The 17,123-nt window shown below is 39.1% G+C and overlaps 3 protein-coding genes across 8 annotated transcripts; all 3 read left to right on the forward strand.

Moving 5' to 3' along the window:
* The first annotated feature begins 1,070 nt into the window (after nt 1–1,070).
* On the forward strand, nt 1,071–5,267 carry LOC121985864. Of its 2 annotated transcripts, XM_042539557.1 has the most exons (6): nt 1,071–1,343; nt 1,478–1,636; nt 2,169–3,095; nt 3,283–3,555; nt 3,728–3,819; nt 4,196–5,267. In XM_042539557.1, exons 3-6 carry the CDS (start codon nt 2,169–2,171, stop codon nt 5,061–5,063), a joined length of 2,160 nt encoding a protein of 719 aa, XP_042395491.1. In that variant the 5' UTR covers nt 1,071–1,343; nt 1,478–1,636; the 3' UTR covers nt 5,064–5,267. The 2 variants fall into 2 exon arrangements, with proteins under 2 accessions (XP_042395491.1, XP_042395490.1); XM_042539556.1 differs by lacking the exon at nt 1,478–1,636.
* A 564-nt stretch (nt 5,268–5,831) lies between these two features.
* Nucleotides 5,832–10,389, forward strand: LOC121985861 (protein FAR1-RELATED SEQUENCE 6-like). Of its 5 annotated transcripts, none has more exons than XM_042539550.1 (7): nt 5,838–5,984; nt 6,455–8,681; nt 8,761–8,871; nt 9,003–9,122; nt 9,279–9,347; nt 9,463–9,530; nt 9,963–10,389. In XM_042539550.1, the coding sequence occupies exons 2-6, from the start codon at nt 6,531–6,533 to the stop codon at nt 9,496–9,498; spliced, it is 2,487 nt and encodes an 828-aa protein (XP_042395484.1). In that variant the 5' UTR covers nt 5,838–5,984; nt 6,455–6,530; the 3' UTR covers nt 9,499–9,530; nt 9,963–10,389. The 5 variants fall into 5 exon arrangements, 3 of the variants coding, with proteins under 3 accessions (XP_042395484.1, XP_042395483.1, XP_042395485.1); XM_042539549.1 differs by having other exon boundaries at nt 9,976–10,389; XM_042539551.1 differs by having other exon boundaries at nt 9,003–9,107; nt 9,976–10,389.
* Nucleotides 10,390–11,513: 1,124 nt separating this feature from the next.
* On the forward strand, nt 11,514–16,454 carry LOC121987031 (protein STICHEL-like). The gene is made up of 8 exons (XM_042540943.1): nt 11,514–11,546; nt 11,910–11,962; nt 12,083–13,775; nt 14,360–14,579; nt 14,708–15,223; nt 15,303–15,912; nt 16,197–16,266; nt 16,353–16,454. The coding sequence occupies exons 1-8, from the start codon at nt 11,514–11,516 to the stop codon at nt 16,452–16,454; spliced, it is 3,297 nt and encodes a 1,098-aa protein (XP_042396877.1).
* Nucleotides 16,455–17,123: the final 669 nt, after the last annotated feature.

A 17,123-nucleotide genomic window follows, 5' to 3' on the forward strand; every position in this document is an offset into this window, starting at 1 on the left:
ATGAATAATAAAGTAAGTTAAGTTAGTTTCGTTGTGATATAACATTTTGACTAAGTGTGCAGGAGAAATCTAGCTAGGTCGATGGACCGATCGGATAGCTAGTACGAACCTCAACTAGGTCGATGGGTCGACCGGATAGCTAATATGAAACCCAGCTAAATCGACGGACTGACCGGATGTCTGGCAGGTAAGTTAATATAAGTCACTGGAGGAGAGTGACTTGGTGAGGATGCGTTCCTCGTTAGAGAGAACAGTAGGCGTCGATCCAACATAGAACTATTTCGGGAATCTAAGTTGAGATCGTGACTAGATTCTGGTCTCGGAGAGACAAAATCTAATTACTACTCTTTTTAATATAATTGTACTGACACTTTATTTTGCAGGGTAATATAACTTTTATTTTGTCTCGGACTAACATTTTCTTGCAGGAAAATGGATTTCTGAAAAATGGTGGTCCGGGCGTCCGAAAGGGATCCGTGCGCCCGGAATTGATCGGGACGCCCCAAAAGGCAAAAGTCTATCTCGTTGCAAACGTGGAGCGCGTTGATTGGCCGGGTTGACGTCACAGTCCGGGCGCCCGGAGCACTCCTATAAAAGGAGTCATCCTCCAGAGCTACGAACAACAACTTCTTTCGACGACTGCTCTGTTGCGCTCGGCTCCTGGGACGCTGCGAAACTTCTCCGACAACTTGCGGCTCAAGTTCTTTTCAATTGTTATCGGTATTTCTTTTAAGAGTTCTTGTAATCCCTTTTGCGAACTGCTAGTGAATTACCCAACAAAAGCACTCGACGAATGCGGACCTTAGAGTAAGAATTGACGAAGGCTCTAAACTAAGTAAAATTGGTGGTGTTAACATTGTGTTTTTCTTATTTCCACTGCGTACTTGATTTTACTTTGCTATAAATTTTCGATCACTATTCATCCTTCCTTTAGCGAACTCTACGATCCAACAGATAAATCCATCTCTATCCCATCCCATCCCATCGCTATCCCTAATATATATTTCTTAGAACTCCTTGATTTATAAATTGCGATCAATCAATTTTTGAATGATATTGATGGAGGAGTTGTATAATGAAATTGACTTCGTGATGTTTTTGATATTATAGAAGTTAAGTACTTCGAAATCAGAAGTCCTAAAACTTCGTTCGCGGTTCAGTGAAATGCCCATGTATTTTGATAACCTCTCACCGTCGCAGTGAATGAAACCTCGCTCTCAACCCAGAAAAGTTAGGTCGGTAGGTCATTGATCCATTTCTCAGTGGCACTGAGCAGCCCACTCGGAAATGGAGGCGATCACTTCCATTGTTCCATTCTCCTTGTCGCCGGGGGTCGCAGAAAGGTACGTACCACTTCAATTTTCCGTTCCAGCAGCGAAAATAGAGTCCTTTCTTTCCTGTTCGTTTGGATTCCACTTTCCGTACTTGCGAGATCTTTAAAAACCGACTCTGTGGTCGTTCAATTATGGGTAAGAAGGCTATTAGAGGTTGCCAAAGATTGGATCTCGTTAAGGAGGGAGGAATAAGTGGCGTTTCCATTTGGGTTCGCAACGCCAGCTCGAGCGGCTTCATCTCTTTGATTGCCTTGCTTGGGAAACAAGAACACCTTCCTTAATCTTGCAATCTTCCATGTCGGGTGAGTTCATAAACCTGAATTATTTAGTTTAGGATCCTGAATGAGTTTGCTTCCCGGCCACTTCTCTGAGCCTTCAAATTGAAGTCTCGTGTGATCCGTGCTTTCTGCTCTGCCTCTGCTGTGTATTTGAGTCACAGGAAGAATGTGCGTCCAGTTCTTGTATCAAATGATGTCTCAATCTCCGACCTGTTTGATTTCACCCTAAACAAGTTTGCTATCCTCCAAAGTTTCTTTTAATCCTTTTTTTCCTGCTACCGCTTCTGTTTTCTTTTATTGGTAGGGTTTTCTAACAGATCTTGAATTCTTGATGGCTAGTTGACTATGATCTTCAGATTATGAAAGGGCACTTTCAGCATCGAATTCTTGTGATTTTATAGAGATTTAAATTGTCAAAATGTTAGATTCTATAATGAAGTGGTTGAGAATTTCAAGTTTCATACCTTTCGGTCTCATTGCTCAGTTAGTTTCTGTTGTTGATATGAAAACTTTACCTCCTTTGTTATAGAGTTATATGCTTTAGATTTGCTTTCAGATGGCCTCACTGGTCCCGGGTGTACTCATCAAGCTGCTCCAGCACACGAATAGGGATGCCAAGGTTGCCGGCGAACATCGGTCTTCGCTCCTTCAGGTTGTGAGTATTGTTCCTGCTCTTTCCGGAACAGATTTCTTTACCAGCAAAGGCTTCTACCTCAAGGTCTCTGATTCTACCCACGCAACATATGTTTCCCTGCCTGATGAGCAAAATGAACTCATCTCGAGCGATAAGATCCAACTAGGCCAATTCATTCTTGTTGATCGCATCAAGGCAGGCTCCCCTGTGCCCATTCTTAAGGGGGTGAGACTGCTCCGGGGCCGTCACCCTTGTATCGGAAACCCTGAGGATCTCATTGCCACCAGTTCACTTGGTTTCCTTGATCCAGAGAAACCAAAGCCAACCACTGAATCAAAGTGTAATCGTAAAGCATCTTCAGATAATGAAAAGAGCAAGTTAGGAAACTATAGGACATCTGTTAAAACACAAGAAGCACAAAAGAAAAGGGCTTCCCTCAGTAGGTTGGAGGCATCACTCCCTAAACAACTGGCTAGTTGTCAATCGGAGAAGAAGGATGCTTTCACTGTGAGGTCAAAACCAATGAACTCAAGTCCACCTTTTTGCTCTTTGCCTACATCATTTAAAAAGTTCTCCGATGAAATTAAGAATCAAGCACGAGCAAAAGGAGAACAAAAATCATCATCAAGGTTTGGTCTCTTGGAAAAGGCAACCTCTGTCTTGAAAGTGAACACAGCTGGTAGGAAACCTTCTGCTGGGAACTTCTTAAGAAATTTGGTGCCAACCATTGGGCTAGGATCCAAAGCACTACGAAAGAGTTGGGCAGGGAATATGGAGCCAAAGAGAAGGGATAGTTCTACCTCGAAGACAACAAATTTTGATAGAATAACTGAAACTAGACGTGCTTCTGTGAGTTCATTCTAAATGATTTTTTTTTTTTTTTGCACTTTGTTTGAGTTGCTTTGATTTACAACTTATGTTTTGATACAAGATATCTGATGTGTATACTTTATCCTTTGTTTCTTTCTAGTAGAAATTATAATGTCAGTAGCAGTTTAATCGAGGTTCTGAATGTTCCAGTCGTGGTAACTTGCAGGTTCCTCTACAGAAGTTATCAACAAATAGGAAACTGGCAACTAAGGAGGACATTAAGATCCAATGCCCTACAAAGAGGAGCACTACAAATACTAGAGCAGATGATTCAGATAAATCATCTAAAAAGGACACTTCTAAGACAAAGAAACCTTCAGAAACCGCAAACACTATAAATCTCTCTAACTTAGTCAAAGTTGTTCCTGCTAGTAAAAGATGGTCAGATGGCACTGTTTCATGGGCATCTCTTCCATCATCTCTATCAGAACTAGGAAAGGTATGATTGATGTATAAAATCACAATAGTAGCCTCTTTCTCTAAATTGTTGAGATTGTTCCACAACACTTTGCTTGGTCAAGAATTGGGGTTTTCTAATTTGTATGCATTAGGTTAGATCAACACATAGTGTCATTTACTGTCTGGACTGAGAGACCATTTTTATATTTTAGGTGCTCTTGAAGTATAGAGATGCTGCTAAACTAGCTGCCGTTGAGGCCTTACAAGAAGCTTCTGTTGCAGAGAGTTTGATCCAGTGCTTAAGGTGAATTCTCTTTCTAATTTATTGTTATTTAATGGGTGTTGGGATTTCCAATACAAATTATACATCATGCTAGAACTGCTAGTTCCAATCTTCCTGACTGATATGGAGAATTGGGTTAAGAAATAATATGTTTTTACAGAGGATCCACCTAATTCGCTTGTAAAACATTGATCAGAAATATCCTCCTATTGCATGCAAATTCTTTTGCTGTTTGATTTTGGAAACTCTGTTCTTCGGGTAAGTTTTTCATTTGGTTGGTGTTTTAGGCTTTTAGCCCTTCTTTACTAGTAGTTTATCATGCAAATGAGGGTCTTTTCGATTTGCTTTCGTGATCTTAAGCGCAAAAGATGAACTTTTTAAGGTTGCTACATTGCAGTATGTATGCAGAGCTCAATACCTCTGCAAGGGGAGACATCCCACATCAGGCGGTGGAGCAGTTCCTCCGCCTTCACGCCTCCCTCTGTAGTGCCGCAAGCATCGCTGATGGCCTCACCAACAGAAGATCCCAAGCAATGGCGGTAACATCGCCGGATCAGCCCACGGTCGGTGACTTGATCCTGGACGAAGCAACAAAGGCCTTCGCCGAGAATCGCCGCCGCGCCACCTCCTGGGTCGCTGCATCTCTCTCGACCGAACTCTCTGATTTCACCCTCTACAGCCACAAGACCCCGACCACCGCCTCACCGGTAGCAGTGGTCCTCGAGCGTCCGTTGAAGACCGCCCCGGTGCCTCCCTTGAAAGCATCCCTTCCGTCGAAATGGCGCCTGTCTTCGGACTATGCTTCTGTTCGCAGGGGAAAGGTCCGCGCCGCTGTGGCGGCGCTGCCTTCGCAGCCTCTGGAGTGGGAGCGCGGGGGAGGGCTCGTGGTGGAAGTGGAGATTGCGCGCAAACTTAGGGAGGAGGCGCGGGGGTGGTTCTTAGGGTTCGTAGAGCGGGTACTCGACGCTGATGCGACCGCGCTGGAGCCTTCGAGAAGAAACCAGGTGACCGCGATGCTCCCGCAGATGAAGAAGGTGAACGATTGGCTGGAGGCCTGCGGGAGCCGAAGGCAGAAAATGGCAGCGGAACCAGAAAGGCAAAGAATAAACAATGACGAAGAGGTAGAAGAAACGATCGAGCGGCTGAGGAAGAAGATCTACAAATACCTCCTTGCCCACGTCGAGTCCGCCTCCGCCGCTCTCGGTGGCGGAAGCAAGGTCGCGGCAGCGAAGCCGTGGCAGGCTAGCAAAGAATGGAGGCGATGACACGCCCATCCAACGTCGTGGCGGATCCTTATTGGACAAAAAAATGGGTGCGTCAGTTATTGGGGCACACTTCATCCGATCCCTGGTGCAGTCAGTGGGCCCATTGGGCATCCAAAATATTTCGAGTCAAAAATTTATTGTAAAGAAAAAAAAAATATTCTTGTGAGGAATAGAAATAGAAATTTGCTGAAGATTAATATTTCATCAAATTTCTTTTTATTGTTGCCTTCCAAAGAATAAGATACTTAAAATTTGAATCGTATTATAGGAACCTTTTTTGTGGGATGATAAATTTAGATGCTTTTGGATCTATTTGATAGATGAATGAGACTAATCAGGAGTAGACCATCCACTGTGAAGATTAGATTATTAAAAAAAATAAAAACAAAAAAGAAAAATGAAATAAAATTCATGTATCTAATAAAACACAATTAATAAGTAGAATTCTTTCTTTCTTTTTTGTTCTCTCTAAATAAACATGGTAAATATAATGAAAATAAGTTAATCTGTTTGTTTCCTTGTTTTTTTTTCCTTCATAAAATACTTTCATTTGTTTTGTTCCTATTTCCATCAAAGGAAACAGCACATCAATGGCATACACGTGATATTATCTCAAAAATTCGTGGTGCGGATGGCGGATGCGGGTTTTACATCCCACCCAAAATCCGCAAAGCAGTAATCGCACCCGAAATTTGCACACCCAAATAAACCCGTCAAGGTGACGGTCGGGTATTACAGATCAGGTGCCACGAAAAGCCGCCGCCCGCCCTCCCGCCCACCCCCCGCTCTCTCGTCCTCGTCCTCGCCGTCGCCGTCGCCGCGACGAACCCCCAATCCTCTAGCCTTCCTAATCGGACAAGTAGAAGCTTTGAGTCGACCGAATCGAAGTGTTTGTACTTCATGCTTCTTGATCGCATCCAGGTTCTTTTCCTCTTCGTTAGCCTAATGCTGCTATCGTCATGGGCTTAGACCCAGGTGCTGTTTTTTGGTTCATAATATTGCTATTCGATCAACTTTCCTTGAGTTTTAGGTTGAAATATTAATTTGTCGCATCATTATATGTTTGCTAAGATGATTTAGGGTTCCGTACATTCATGCCTAGTTGATTTTAGACACAAATCTCTTGATTTTCTTTAAAAGTTTTTTGTTTCCCTTCGTGCTTTTTCTTTGTTTTTTTTATTTATTTCAGATTCGAACAAGTTTCTGTTTTTCTGATTGTTCGATGTATCGTTGAAGTGGGGACATGGGGAGGATAGCGATACTTCTTTAGATGTTAGATACGAGGATAAGGGAGCTAACAGCAGGTGTATGGGGGAAATGAAGCAACTTGGGTTGATAATTACATCTCACTACTAATGCATTGTAAGTAGAACTTCGATTTCTTGCTGCAGGTTGTTCTTCAAGTCCACACCGGCAGGATCCTTTCTTCTTATTTTTCTGGACTAAGCTTGTAGTTTTTACTAAAGTATGGAAACTGATACGGTCATTGAAGGAGAAATCATTCAGGCCAAAGAACTTGTTGTTGAGGATGATATTGTTGAGGGGAATAATGATAAGGTTGAACTTGATGGTCAATTACCGTTAGTGGCTGGAGGAGATGATGGCATACCTCATGTTGGGATGGTGTTCAGCTCCTACGGGGAAGCTGTCACTTTCTATAAACGATATGCAATGCGGACAGGATTTGGTGTTACTATAAAAAAGTCATCTTTTACAACTTATGGACTTTGCCGACGGCTTGTACTTGTGTGCAGCAAAGAGGGCAAGGCACAAACGAAAGCATGCTACCACCAATCTAGGCCATCAACGAAGACAAATTGTGAAGCTGTGTTTATAGCCAAGTTATGGGGCGATGGCTTGTTGCATGTAGTTGAAGCTAAACTTGAACACAACCATGAACTTAATCCGTCAGAGGCTCACCTCTATAGATGCTATAAGAATATGTCCAGTGGAGCAACTAAAGATCTTGCTGTCCGAGCGGCAGGACGTGAGCACTTACCATACGTTGGCATGGAATTTTTAAATTCTATCGATGATGGGCAAATGAAGCTTGTGGAAGGTGACAAGGATGCCATCTCTCAGTTTTTTGCACGAATGCAGATCAAATATCCAAATTTCTTTTACATGATGGATCTTGACATGGAAGGTCAATTAAGGAATGTGTTTTGGGCTGATTCTAGGTCAAGATCAGCATATCATTGTTTTGGTGATGTTATTTACTTTGATTCAACATATTTAAAAGACGAATACAAGATTCCTCTTGTTCTATTTATTGGATCAAACAATCACGGTCAACAGGTGTTATTAGGCTCTGGTTTGCTTGCAGATGAAACACCTAGAAACTACTTGTGGTTATTTAAGGCCTGGCTGACATGTATGTTGGAGCACCCTCCAAATGCTATCATCACTGATCAATCTAAAACTATTCAAAATGTGATTGCTAAAATATTACCAGATGTCCGCCATCGCATTTGTCTCTTTCATATAAGTAGAAGTATTCCTGAGAAGTTAAGGGAACACACAGAATGGAAGACAATTCATAAGGCCATGACCGATGTAATATACAGTTCGTTAAAAGTTGACGAGTTTGAAGAAGGCTGGAGAAACCTGACTAAAACATATGGACTTGAGGCTAATGAATGGTTGAACTCCTTATATGAAAATCGGAAACTATGGGCACCTGTTTATATGAAGGATATGTTTTGGGCGGGGTTGTCCACTACACTCGATGAAAAGGGTGTAAGTCCTTTTTTTGAAGGGTTCATTTATCCTGAAACTTCTTTGCAGCAATTTTTAGAAAACTATGACATGTTTCTGCGAACGAAATATGAGTTGGAAGCAAAAGCAGATTTTGATTCATTCCACAAGAGTCACATTACAGTATCAGATTCTCCTATGGAACAACAGCTTTCTGAAATATATACACTTAGCATGTTTGAAACTTTTCAGAATGAATTAAAGGCAACTCTTTATTGTCAGGTTTCACTTGTAAAGGTAGATGGCTCTATAACTACATTTGAAGTACGGGAATGCTCCTACACTGGAAGTGTCGAAAGAGACCATGACAAGTATTATGAGGTGCTGTATCATGTTGATGAATTTCAGGTGCAATGTATATGCGGCTTCTTCCAGTCCACAGGGATCTTATGCAGACATGCATTGTCAGTTCTAAATCTGCAACAAGTGTACGAGGTTCCACCTCAATACATCCTTAGTCGTTGGAGAAAGGATTTCAAACTTTTGAATGCTTTGGAGCGTTCCTCAAAAGATTTTTATGGCAATAGATCAGTTGAGCAGTATGATTCTCTCTCTTTGTGTTGCCTTCAACTTGTTGAAGCTGGTATGGTGTCCGATGAGAAGTACCAACTTGCTTTGAAGTTAATTAAAGAAGTGGAAAGATCTCTGTTAGATGATAACATATTTCAGGATTTGCACAGTAGGCTTGTGTCTTCTGTTACTAGGTTGACTGGAAGTGATGAGAATCATGCAGCATCACAGGCTGGCATCATTGATGGTGACAAATCTTCTAATTCTGTTTCTGCTAAGCGAAGAGGACGCCCTCCCAAGAAAAGGAAGGAATATGAGGTGGAACTAGTTAATGACTCAAATGGCAAAAAGGTACTCTGGTAGTGACTAATGTTGTATCTGTGCGTCTAATATTTGTTTGTTAACCAATCTCTCTACTTACTTTGATTAGGACCCTTTGAGAACATCAACTGAGGGGCACCAGAGCAATTTGTTTCAATCTTCATCAACAGCTGCCCAATTCAGCACTCATGATAGGGCACATGGAATGATTGATATAATGGTGCATACTATTCTCACCAAATAATTCTTTATTTGCTAGATTATTTATTATTTTGTTTAACTTTTTCGGTATTTATATTTATTATCCATGATCTCCTGATTCTGATTTTTGTTGTAATAATGTCTACCCAGGAAGAAGTTAGCCAAAATGACTTGGGATTTGGTGCCCATTATGGACTACAAACAAACCGTCAGCATCCTCTTGGCAATCAGCTGCAGTCTGGTCCTACATTGCAGGTTCCTACCATAGATGTTAGCATTTATGTTTCTTTCTCTTCTTAGGTTGTTGAAATATTGTTGTTTTCATTTGCTTTAGGTGGGAGCATGATTGTTTATATTAATATTAGTATGCTCCGCTCCCAGATATTTTGGAATTTTTCCTTTAAGAAAATAGATTTATGTATGCAGAATCATTTTGGACAGCAAAATCTTGGAGATCCATCGAGAATGCATTGGCATATCCAACAAATGTTGCAGGTTATAAAAATTGAGAAACATGTCTTATTAGTATTCTTTTCTTTGTATGATTTTGATTAGTTATATCAGAAATCTCCTGGAAAATGATTTGTTTCTTTACACAACCTACATGCAGGAAAACCAAACACCATTTGGTAGGAGGACCGGGTAGCGAGGCCATTACTTTCCTCAGATTAACCTCAGGTATACACTGATGTTCTTAAGACTAGTGCAATTTGTTGTTCATTCGTGTCCAACTTCTTTGCCCGAAAGGGTATTCAAATAAGACAGTTGATGGTCCATTCTCATTTATATCACTCTGTATCACTAGTAGGATTAATCTATTTTTATGGAATAGTAGGAAAAGGATTGCATCTGGCGGTTAGATTTCATTTGTACTAAATCTAACAACACACCGATTTTCTTGACTTAGATTTGGTTTAGTAATTTTGATCAACTTTCAACCAGAAACTCTGTAAGTTCACTCAGGTTTCCATCCAGGTGAAAAATTCCGACGCAAGATTTGGTTTGTCGGATTTCAATCAAAACTCGATCTGTTCTAGTCTGGCATAACCAATTCAATAATCTATTCTTTTAATCAAATTCTCATGAAGTACTCTTCTCATATTACTTCAGATTTCTTTTTCAGCATCGCAAGCAGTTCTTCGACGAGGAACGTTGGCTTCTGTATTGTCGATGATATTTTTACAGATCGAAACTGTCGGTACGGATTGCATGATGTCAAGACAAAGTGCAGTCTGATGATGTTACTCGAGTAGATTCGTGTACTCAATGGAGATCATGATGTCATGTGGCCGATCAATTTTTTAATGTATATATAGGTTCATTGTATAATCTGTTGGAAGCATTCTTTTTTTTCTTTTTGCTTTGATCGTTTTTCCCTTGCATGGAATCTGGTCGGATAGGCTCCTGGGCTGGATCAATTGATAAGAACATGACTGTGGGATAATGACGGTAGTGGTCGGGGTTGAAACTTAGCAAGATATTTTATCACCTCTTCAGATTTTTGTTTATATACTTGGCGATTTAGATTCCTGTTGAATTCTCTCTCTTAATGACGTGAGATAATTGTAACAGGGTTGTTAATATGGTAATATTATGTTTTTTTTTCATTGAGGTAGGATATATGAATGTTCCTTTATATTTAAATAAATTTTATTTTATTATTTTACTTAACTATCTTATTTATTAATTACTTTATATATATATAATAGCGGTGAATAGCGCGTTATCATGCGTTACAATTAATTAATGTTACAGAGTGTTCGCTGATTAGAGATTGTTCTAATTAGCCTGTGTTATTCGAGATAATAGTGTCAATAGCGCACACTACGTGTGCTATCATGATCTAGCAGCTCATAACGGCCATTATAGTTGCTTACAAAATAGCTAGGGCAGAGGCAAGGAAATAGAGACAAGCGGAATCGTGACCTTCGAGAAGGTAAGGTAGAGGTGAGTGGCGACTTGTGATTGGCGACTTGTGAGCTGCGAGGGATGGCAATTGGAGGTCACGTTTTCTCCTTCCTTTTTGGTTTTCTTCGTTTGGTTTTTTCTTTTCCTTTTTCGTTTTTCGAAGGAGCAAAAGCAATTGCGATAAGTCGGGCATTTAGATTGATCCAATGATCGATCCAGATATCCTGGATTGATTCTTTTGTTTTCTTCTGATTTGCTTATAATTAATTAATTAATTATTTTGATTTTTTTTTCTTTTATTTTTCTAGGATTTTGATTTGTCTATTTGAAATTTGTAATGACTACGAATTTGTTAAAAAAAAAAGATAAAAAAGATATTGATCGGAAGTATTGTTATTAAAAAGAGGGGGAAAAATCGGTTCGGTGTAAAGTTTATCATCACATATCGAATGGAGGAATTCTCGCTGAAATATTTAGCTCAAACTTATAAAGGAGTTGCACCTTGTGTTAGTATTTCAGATGATATATATATTTAAATTTATTTGTTTAGTTTAACGAATTATTTAAATGATTTTATATATTGAACACAAATAAATAAATTTTTATAAATATTAAATTAATTTATTCATGAATATTCAATTCATTTACTATTCTAATTTTGCTATTTACTAGTAAACAAACTAAAATCATAATAAACAAACAGTTGATGAAAGAACGGTTGATGCAGTAACCATCGACTTTATTACGTGGGCAATGGGCCTTGTTTTGGGGGACCATTTTGCAATCGTATGTAATTCGAAGGCCTGGTAAGATTCTACGACCTTACTAGGAATCTAATGTATGTATGCCTCATACAAAATGTTGGTAAATTGCCTTATATAACAGGAAAGAATCAAACTTAGAAAGGAATTAAATCGCCTGAAATCCTTATGACCGGGAAATAATCGTTGTGAATGATTAAATAGATACGATGCTTAATAACCTTACAAATGCGTCTTCCATATATTTCCATCGTTTCTCTTCGTATAATCAATCCCTAAGAATTCTCATACACAAACTGCTCTTCTCCTGAAACCTGCAGTGCCGTGGTTCTGTCTGTGAGTCTCGATTGTGATTTTGCTGATTTGTTTGTTGTTCATCGGCTTTCAGGGTTTGCTCCAGTTTCTGTTGATTTCTCTTGTTGCATCAGAAGATTTTTCAATGTTGGGAGATTGAGTCCGCATTCTTCTACATGCTTGTGCTTCTTTAGAAGATTTTTTTTACTGTATTTCTTCGTCTGAAAATTTTCTTATGTGAATTCTGGATTCTTGTATCTAATGCAGGAATTCTCAGTCATTATTCGTCGTCTTCCAGATGGTAGGGAATTCTTCTGGTCCAAGCAAACTTCACTTGAAGAAGAAGCTTATTCGATATGGAAAGGCTCCAATGCTACAAGAACCTCAGCTTTTCCCATCTTCAACCTCCTTTTCCAATTTTAAGTCAACTCCTTCTGCTGCTTGTCAGATTCGTGATAAGGAAGCCGAGGCAAAGTCGACAGAAGTAAACAAAAAAAGAAGAAAAAAGGTTTATCTATACGATCATGGCAATCATTCTAGCAACTATGAGGTCGATGATAGCCTTAAATCAGTATCAGAGAGTTTGGGATACAGTTCGAGCAATCATGCCAGAAGAACCAGAAGTGAGAAAAGCCTTGATGATTTCATGTCTGTTCATGATGGCAGAGAGACAACAAGTCAGGAGATGTTACAAAGTCGAAGACTGAGGAGGATGTGCACAAGTGCTGTCTCGAGAGCTCGATCCTTCTGTGACTCCAAGTCAGAGGAGTTGGAACATCAAACACAGATTAGCAGGCATAAGCCAAGAAGCAGGAGGCATGGTGATACCATTGGTTCTCTTCGCGAATCTTCTGCATTTTTTGATGGATTTGGTGAAATTGGACAGCATCATCGACGCTGTAGGTCTAGCAGAAACAAGGATAATCGTCGTGGAGATTGTTCCTCTCCTTCTTTATGCAGCATAACAAGGAGTGGAAGTAAGATCAGGCATCACAGCAAAAAGAGTAAAAAGAATTCATCGCTCTCGCAGCGCTACCAAATCAAGCCACTGCTAGAAGATAGCTCTGATGGAGCTTGTTCATCAACACATCAGATAGAGGATGATCTATCGAGAAGCATACAGGAACTTGAATTGGAGGCATTCAGTCAATTGCGCCCAACTAAACGATCGGCTTTAGAACGGTCATCGTACCACACAGCTCAAGAAGACAGGGAATTGATCCTTCATGGAGGATCTGGCAGAGAGATTCTGGAGAGCCGAAGTCTATGCGAGAAGTACAGACCAAGGTCTTTCGATGAAATACTCGGCCAGCCATTTGTGATTGAATCACTTAAAAATGCTATTTCAAAGGGATCATCCCCTGCATATGTGTTTCAGGGCCCTTCTGGGACAGGGAAAACCACTGTTGCAATGGTTTTTGCAGCAGCTCTTAATTGTCAGTCGATCAAAGATAAGCAACCCTGTGGATTATGCAACCCTTGCACCGATACATTGTGCAACAGGAACGGGCCAATTATAGAGCTCGGCACCAACACTAGAAAGGGAATGAACAGGTTGAGATACATACTGAAACATGCACCTGCAGCCACCTCAATCAGGCAATTTGTAGTTGTTGTTGATGGATGCCACATCTTGTCATCGGAAGTTTGGTCGGAGCTTTGCAGAGTCGTCGAAGATCCTCCTCCTCATGTTGCTTTCATCTTCACTGTAACCCATCAAGCTAACCTGCCACATTCTATCACGTCGCGTTGCAACAAGTACAGATTCTTAAAGATATCTGAGGCAGATATTGTTAGTAGATTGAGAATACTGTGTGCAAAAGAAAACATTGACATCGAAGATGAAGCTCTGGAAGTAATAGCCCGCTGTTCATGTGGATCTCTTCTCGAAGCAGAAATGATGTTAGACCAGTCGACTTTGCTCGGAAAGAGGATCACTCCTACAACTGTCAAGAATCTTGTAAGTTAGCCATGTTCTATAGCTATTGAACTTATAGAACTGAATGCATTTTGAGTCTTCACTTTTTATGACTGAAGAAGCTACATTGCCTTAGAAGTCTAGGATATGCCACCAGGAAATATAGACACAGTGTCTCGGTTCACACAACTGAGATCGTCTGACATGCTAAAAAACAAAACAAAACAAAAAAATTGATGGTCCTCATTTGTGTGAAGTTGTATTAACTATAGATTTGATGCCTATGAAGTTCATATATAGGAGCTTAGTAAACTTGTTGCATTCATAAACAGACTTGTACTCTTCTTAATGAGAGCAAAAAAAACAGATGCTAAAACATTTTATGAGAGCTAAAATGAACCACTCCAGCATCAAGTTTAGTCAATATGCTATTTCTCCAAAAGTATACAAAACAACATTTTATGAGAATTGATTCCTGAATAAATGGCAGAAGAGAAAGTCTACTTCCATCATGCTAACATGAGATTCACTAATAGAACCTAACTAAACTTGAAAAATGTCTAGGTGGGTTTTGTGCTAACATGAGATTCACTAATAGAACCTAACTAAACTTGAAAAATGTCTAGGTGGGTTTTGTCAGCGATGAGACAGCACTTGGTCTTCTTGAGGCAGCCTTGTCATCAGACACTATCGAGACAGTGAGAAAGTCTAGAGAACTTATGGACTTTGGCATTGATCCAGTGGCTCTAATGTCTCAGTTAGCAGGGTTTCTTACTGACATCATCGCAGGAACTCACAAGCTTGCCACTCAACAAGGCACTGAGGCACCTTATGGCAAAAATATTTGTAAGTAAACTCCTCCTATAGTGGATCTATTTCTTGTAGCATATTAATGGAGCATTGTAGTATTGACGTCGCATGCTGTTTTTTTCCATAATGAAAGATGAAAACGTGATGCTTTGTCTTTCATTCAGTGACTGAAGTGAAGCTTGATAGATTGCTACAAGCACTGCAGATTCTATCTGATGCAGAAAAGCAGCTAAGCCTTTCAAGCGAACCGTCGACATGGTTTACTGCAGCTCTAATAAAGCTCAGTAGCCACAACACGGAACCTAATACTCCGAGCAGTTGCTCCAGGATCAGCAATGAGAAACTGAATGATGCATCAAACAAGCTGAAACATGCTTCGAAGAACATCACATCCTCTATTTCTAAAGTTAAATCTGGATCCTATAGTACTCAAGGTTCTCATTTGATTGGCTCGATTACAAAGATGAAAACAGATAGTTCAGTATCAAGTATGGAATCACATGGAACCTCAGAAGAAGACCATCATTCAAATGAATACACAAACAGAAAGGTCCTTGAGTATGCAAGTTCAGAAAAACTGGAGATGATCTGGAGAGATTGCATTGAGAAATGTTATATCAAAGAGCTGAAGCAATTGCTAGCGTTTCATTTGAAATTGGTGGAAATCAAGGAATCTGAAAGTAAGATTTGTCCACTTGAAATTCTTTAATTCAGATTATGTTCATAAATGTCTAAAGATTAAGATGTGATGGAATGCAGGTGCTTTGATTGCTTGTTTAGTGGCCACCGACAATAAAGCAAAACACCAAGCTGAGAGATTTTTAAGCAGCATCACAAACTTAATAACGACAACATTGAAGCAAAGTGTGGAGGTCATGATCAATATAATGCCTCGTAAATCAAGTCAGTACAATGAAGCAACCAGCTTTATTAACAAGATGGGCAGGTTAAATCTTAATATGAATCAACTGGAACATTCACAAGTGGATGAAGAAAGATCACAGGATCTAACATTGCTTATTCAGACTTTAGGAAGAAACAATTGGGGCGACAATAAGACATTTCTTCATGAACAAAGACTGGACAATGCATGGAAGGAAGAAGCCAAAAAAGGTGAAACTGAATTCAGAACCCACAATTTGTGGTATTCTGACTCAAGAAATGCTGGCCAAAATGGTGTTGCAAGGATAATTGCAGGATCAACAAACCAATGTGCATTTAACACTGATACCAACAAGTTAAATCCCCAAAGCAGCCAACATGTTTACAAGAGAGAGCACAACCACATGTCGAAGAGGCATCACCCTACTCTTTCTCCAAGCCTATTGCACATTGACAACCTCATGGCAGACTTGGCCAACAAAAAACAGTAAGTAATTTATGCAATTGCTTTTCTTCAATACAGATATGCTGCACTAAATACAAGATTTGTAGGATTTTTGAAAAACTTCCAACCAATCTGTTCCCTACTTTTATTATTAAAAAAAAAAATCTAATATTGTTCAGATGAGCATTGAATACTTCTGAAAAAAAAAAAACCCTTCTTGTGATCACATAGCCTTAGGAGAAAGAAATAACTAGTAACCTTACGATCTTACTTGAGTTTGAAAACTGACTCCATATTCAGTTCGTTAATTGCTTCACTGTTTACAGGGGGCATGAGGATGCAGCTGAGTACGATGGATTTTGCTGCTGGAAGACTAGCCAGCCAAAGAATAGAGAGGTAGGTTTTGAATCATTCTGCTCCCGTTGCTTCCTTCTTTCTATGGATTAAATGACCAAGTAGTTCGTCGTTTACTTTGGACTCAGATGAGAGAAGAAAGAGGTGCAAGTCCAAACATGGCTGGGATCCTTCCATGCTTTGGCAAGTGCTGGGCAAGGAAGAACAAAGACGACAGATACAGGATATGAGACTTTTATTTATTTTATTTTTTCAGTATTTTTCTGTTAGTTATTTTAGAAATATTACAATTTTTATTAAAACAGTAGAAATATTTTAGTAAAAATAATTATAGATGACTATTATCTTGATGTTTTTTTTCTAAAAGTAAATCCTATTTTTTTAATTTTCTATCAAATTAAATTACATTGGTTTTTTTTAAAAAACATTCTTCTATGGAAAGTGTATACAGTATGTTATAAAACTATCTCAATGTAAAAAAAATATATAAAAATAGATCATATTTTACTCTTTATATCTATAAAAATAGCGTAAAAATCAAGATGCCACTGTTTTTTATTAAAATATCAAAGGGGCGCTTTTTATTTTTTTAATCAAAAGATGCCCTACCTTATTTTTATATATTTTACTTTCAAAACTATTCTTATTTCTATATTATATTAGAAATTATAAAATATACTTGTTATACAACTACAATATCTGAACTACTTTATAATTGTAATAGTTATAATTTTATTATTCTACCATGATACAATTCAAGTCGACAACTATAATTCATAACTATTATAGTATGATGTTAGTTCAAGTCGATTAATTTTGATAAGTGTTGATTAGAAATGGTGTCCATATTACAAAGTTTATGAATTATAATTATTAAAAGCTAATATTATTAATATTAA

This window comes from Zingiber officinale, chromosome 5B (genome assembly GCF_018446385.1).
Source record: "Zingiber officinale cultivar Zhangliang chromosome 5B, Zo_v1.1, whole genome shotgun sequence".
Taxonomy (NCBI): Eukaryota; Viridiplantae; Streptophyta; class Magnoliopsida; order Zingiberales; family Zingiberaceae; genus Zingiber; species Zingiber officinale.

What these genes read in the sequence shown, in the direction of transcription:
- LOC121985861 (XM_042539550.1), top strand. Translation starts at nt 6,531, where the DNA reads ATGGAAACTGATACGGTCATTGAAGGAGAAATCATTCAGGCCAAAGAA. An exon ending in ATGGAATGATTGATATAATG is followed by an intron (nt 8,872 to 9,002) that starts GTGCATACTATT and finishes ATGTCTACCCAG; the next exon opens with GAAGAAGTTAGCCAAAATGA. An exon ending in ATATCCAACAAATGTTGCAG is followed by an intron (nt 9,348 to 9,462) that starts GTTATAAAAATT and finishes ACCTACATGCAG; the next exon opens with GAAAACCAAACACCATTTGG.
- LOC121985864 (XM_042539557.1), top strand. Translation starts at nt 2,169, where the DNA reads ATGGCCTCACTGGTCCCGGGTGTACTCATCAAGCTGCTCCAGCACACG. An exon ending in CTGAAACTAGACGTGCTTCT is followed by an intron (nt 3,096 to 3,282) that starts GTGAGTTCATTC and finishes GGTAACTTGCAG; the next exon opens with GTTCCTCTACAGAAGTTATC. An exon ending in CTCTATCAGAACTAGGAAAG is followed by an intron (nt 3,556 to 3,727) that starts GTATGATTGATG and finishes TTTATATTTTAG; the next exon opens with GTGCTCTTGAAGTATAGAGA.
- LOC121987031 (XM_042540943.1), top strand. Translation starts at nt 11,514, where the DNA reads ATGGGCCTTGTTTTGGGGGACCATTTTGCAATC. An exon ending in CTACAACTGTCAAGAATCTT is followed by an intron (nt 13,776 to 14,359) that starts GTAAGTTAGCCA and finishes AAAAATGTCTAG; the next exon opens with GTGGGTTTTGTCAGCGATGA. An exon ending in GACTTGGCCAACAAAAAACA is followed by an intron (nt 15,913 to 16,196) that starts GTAAGTAATTTA and finishes CACTGTTTACAG; the next exon opens with GGGGCATGAGGATGCAGCTG.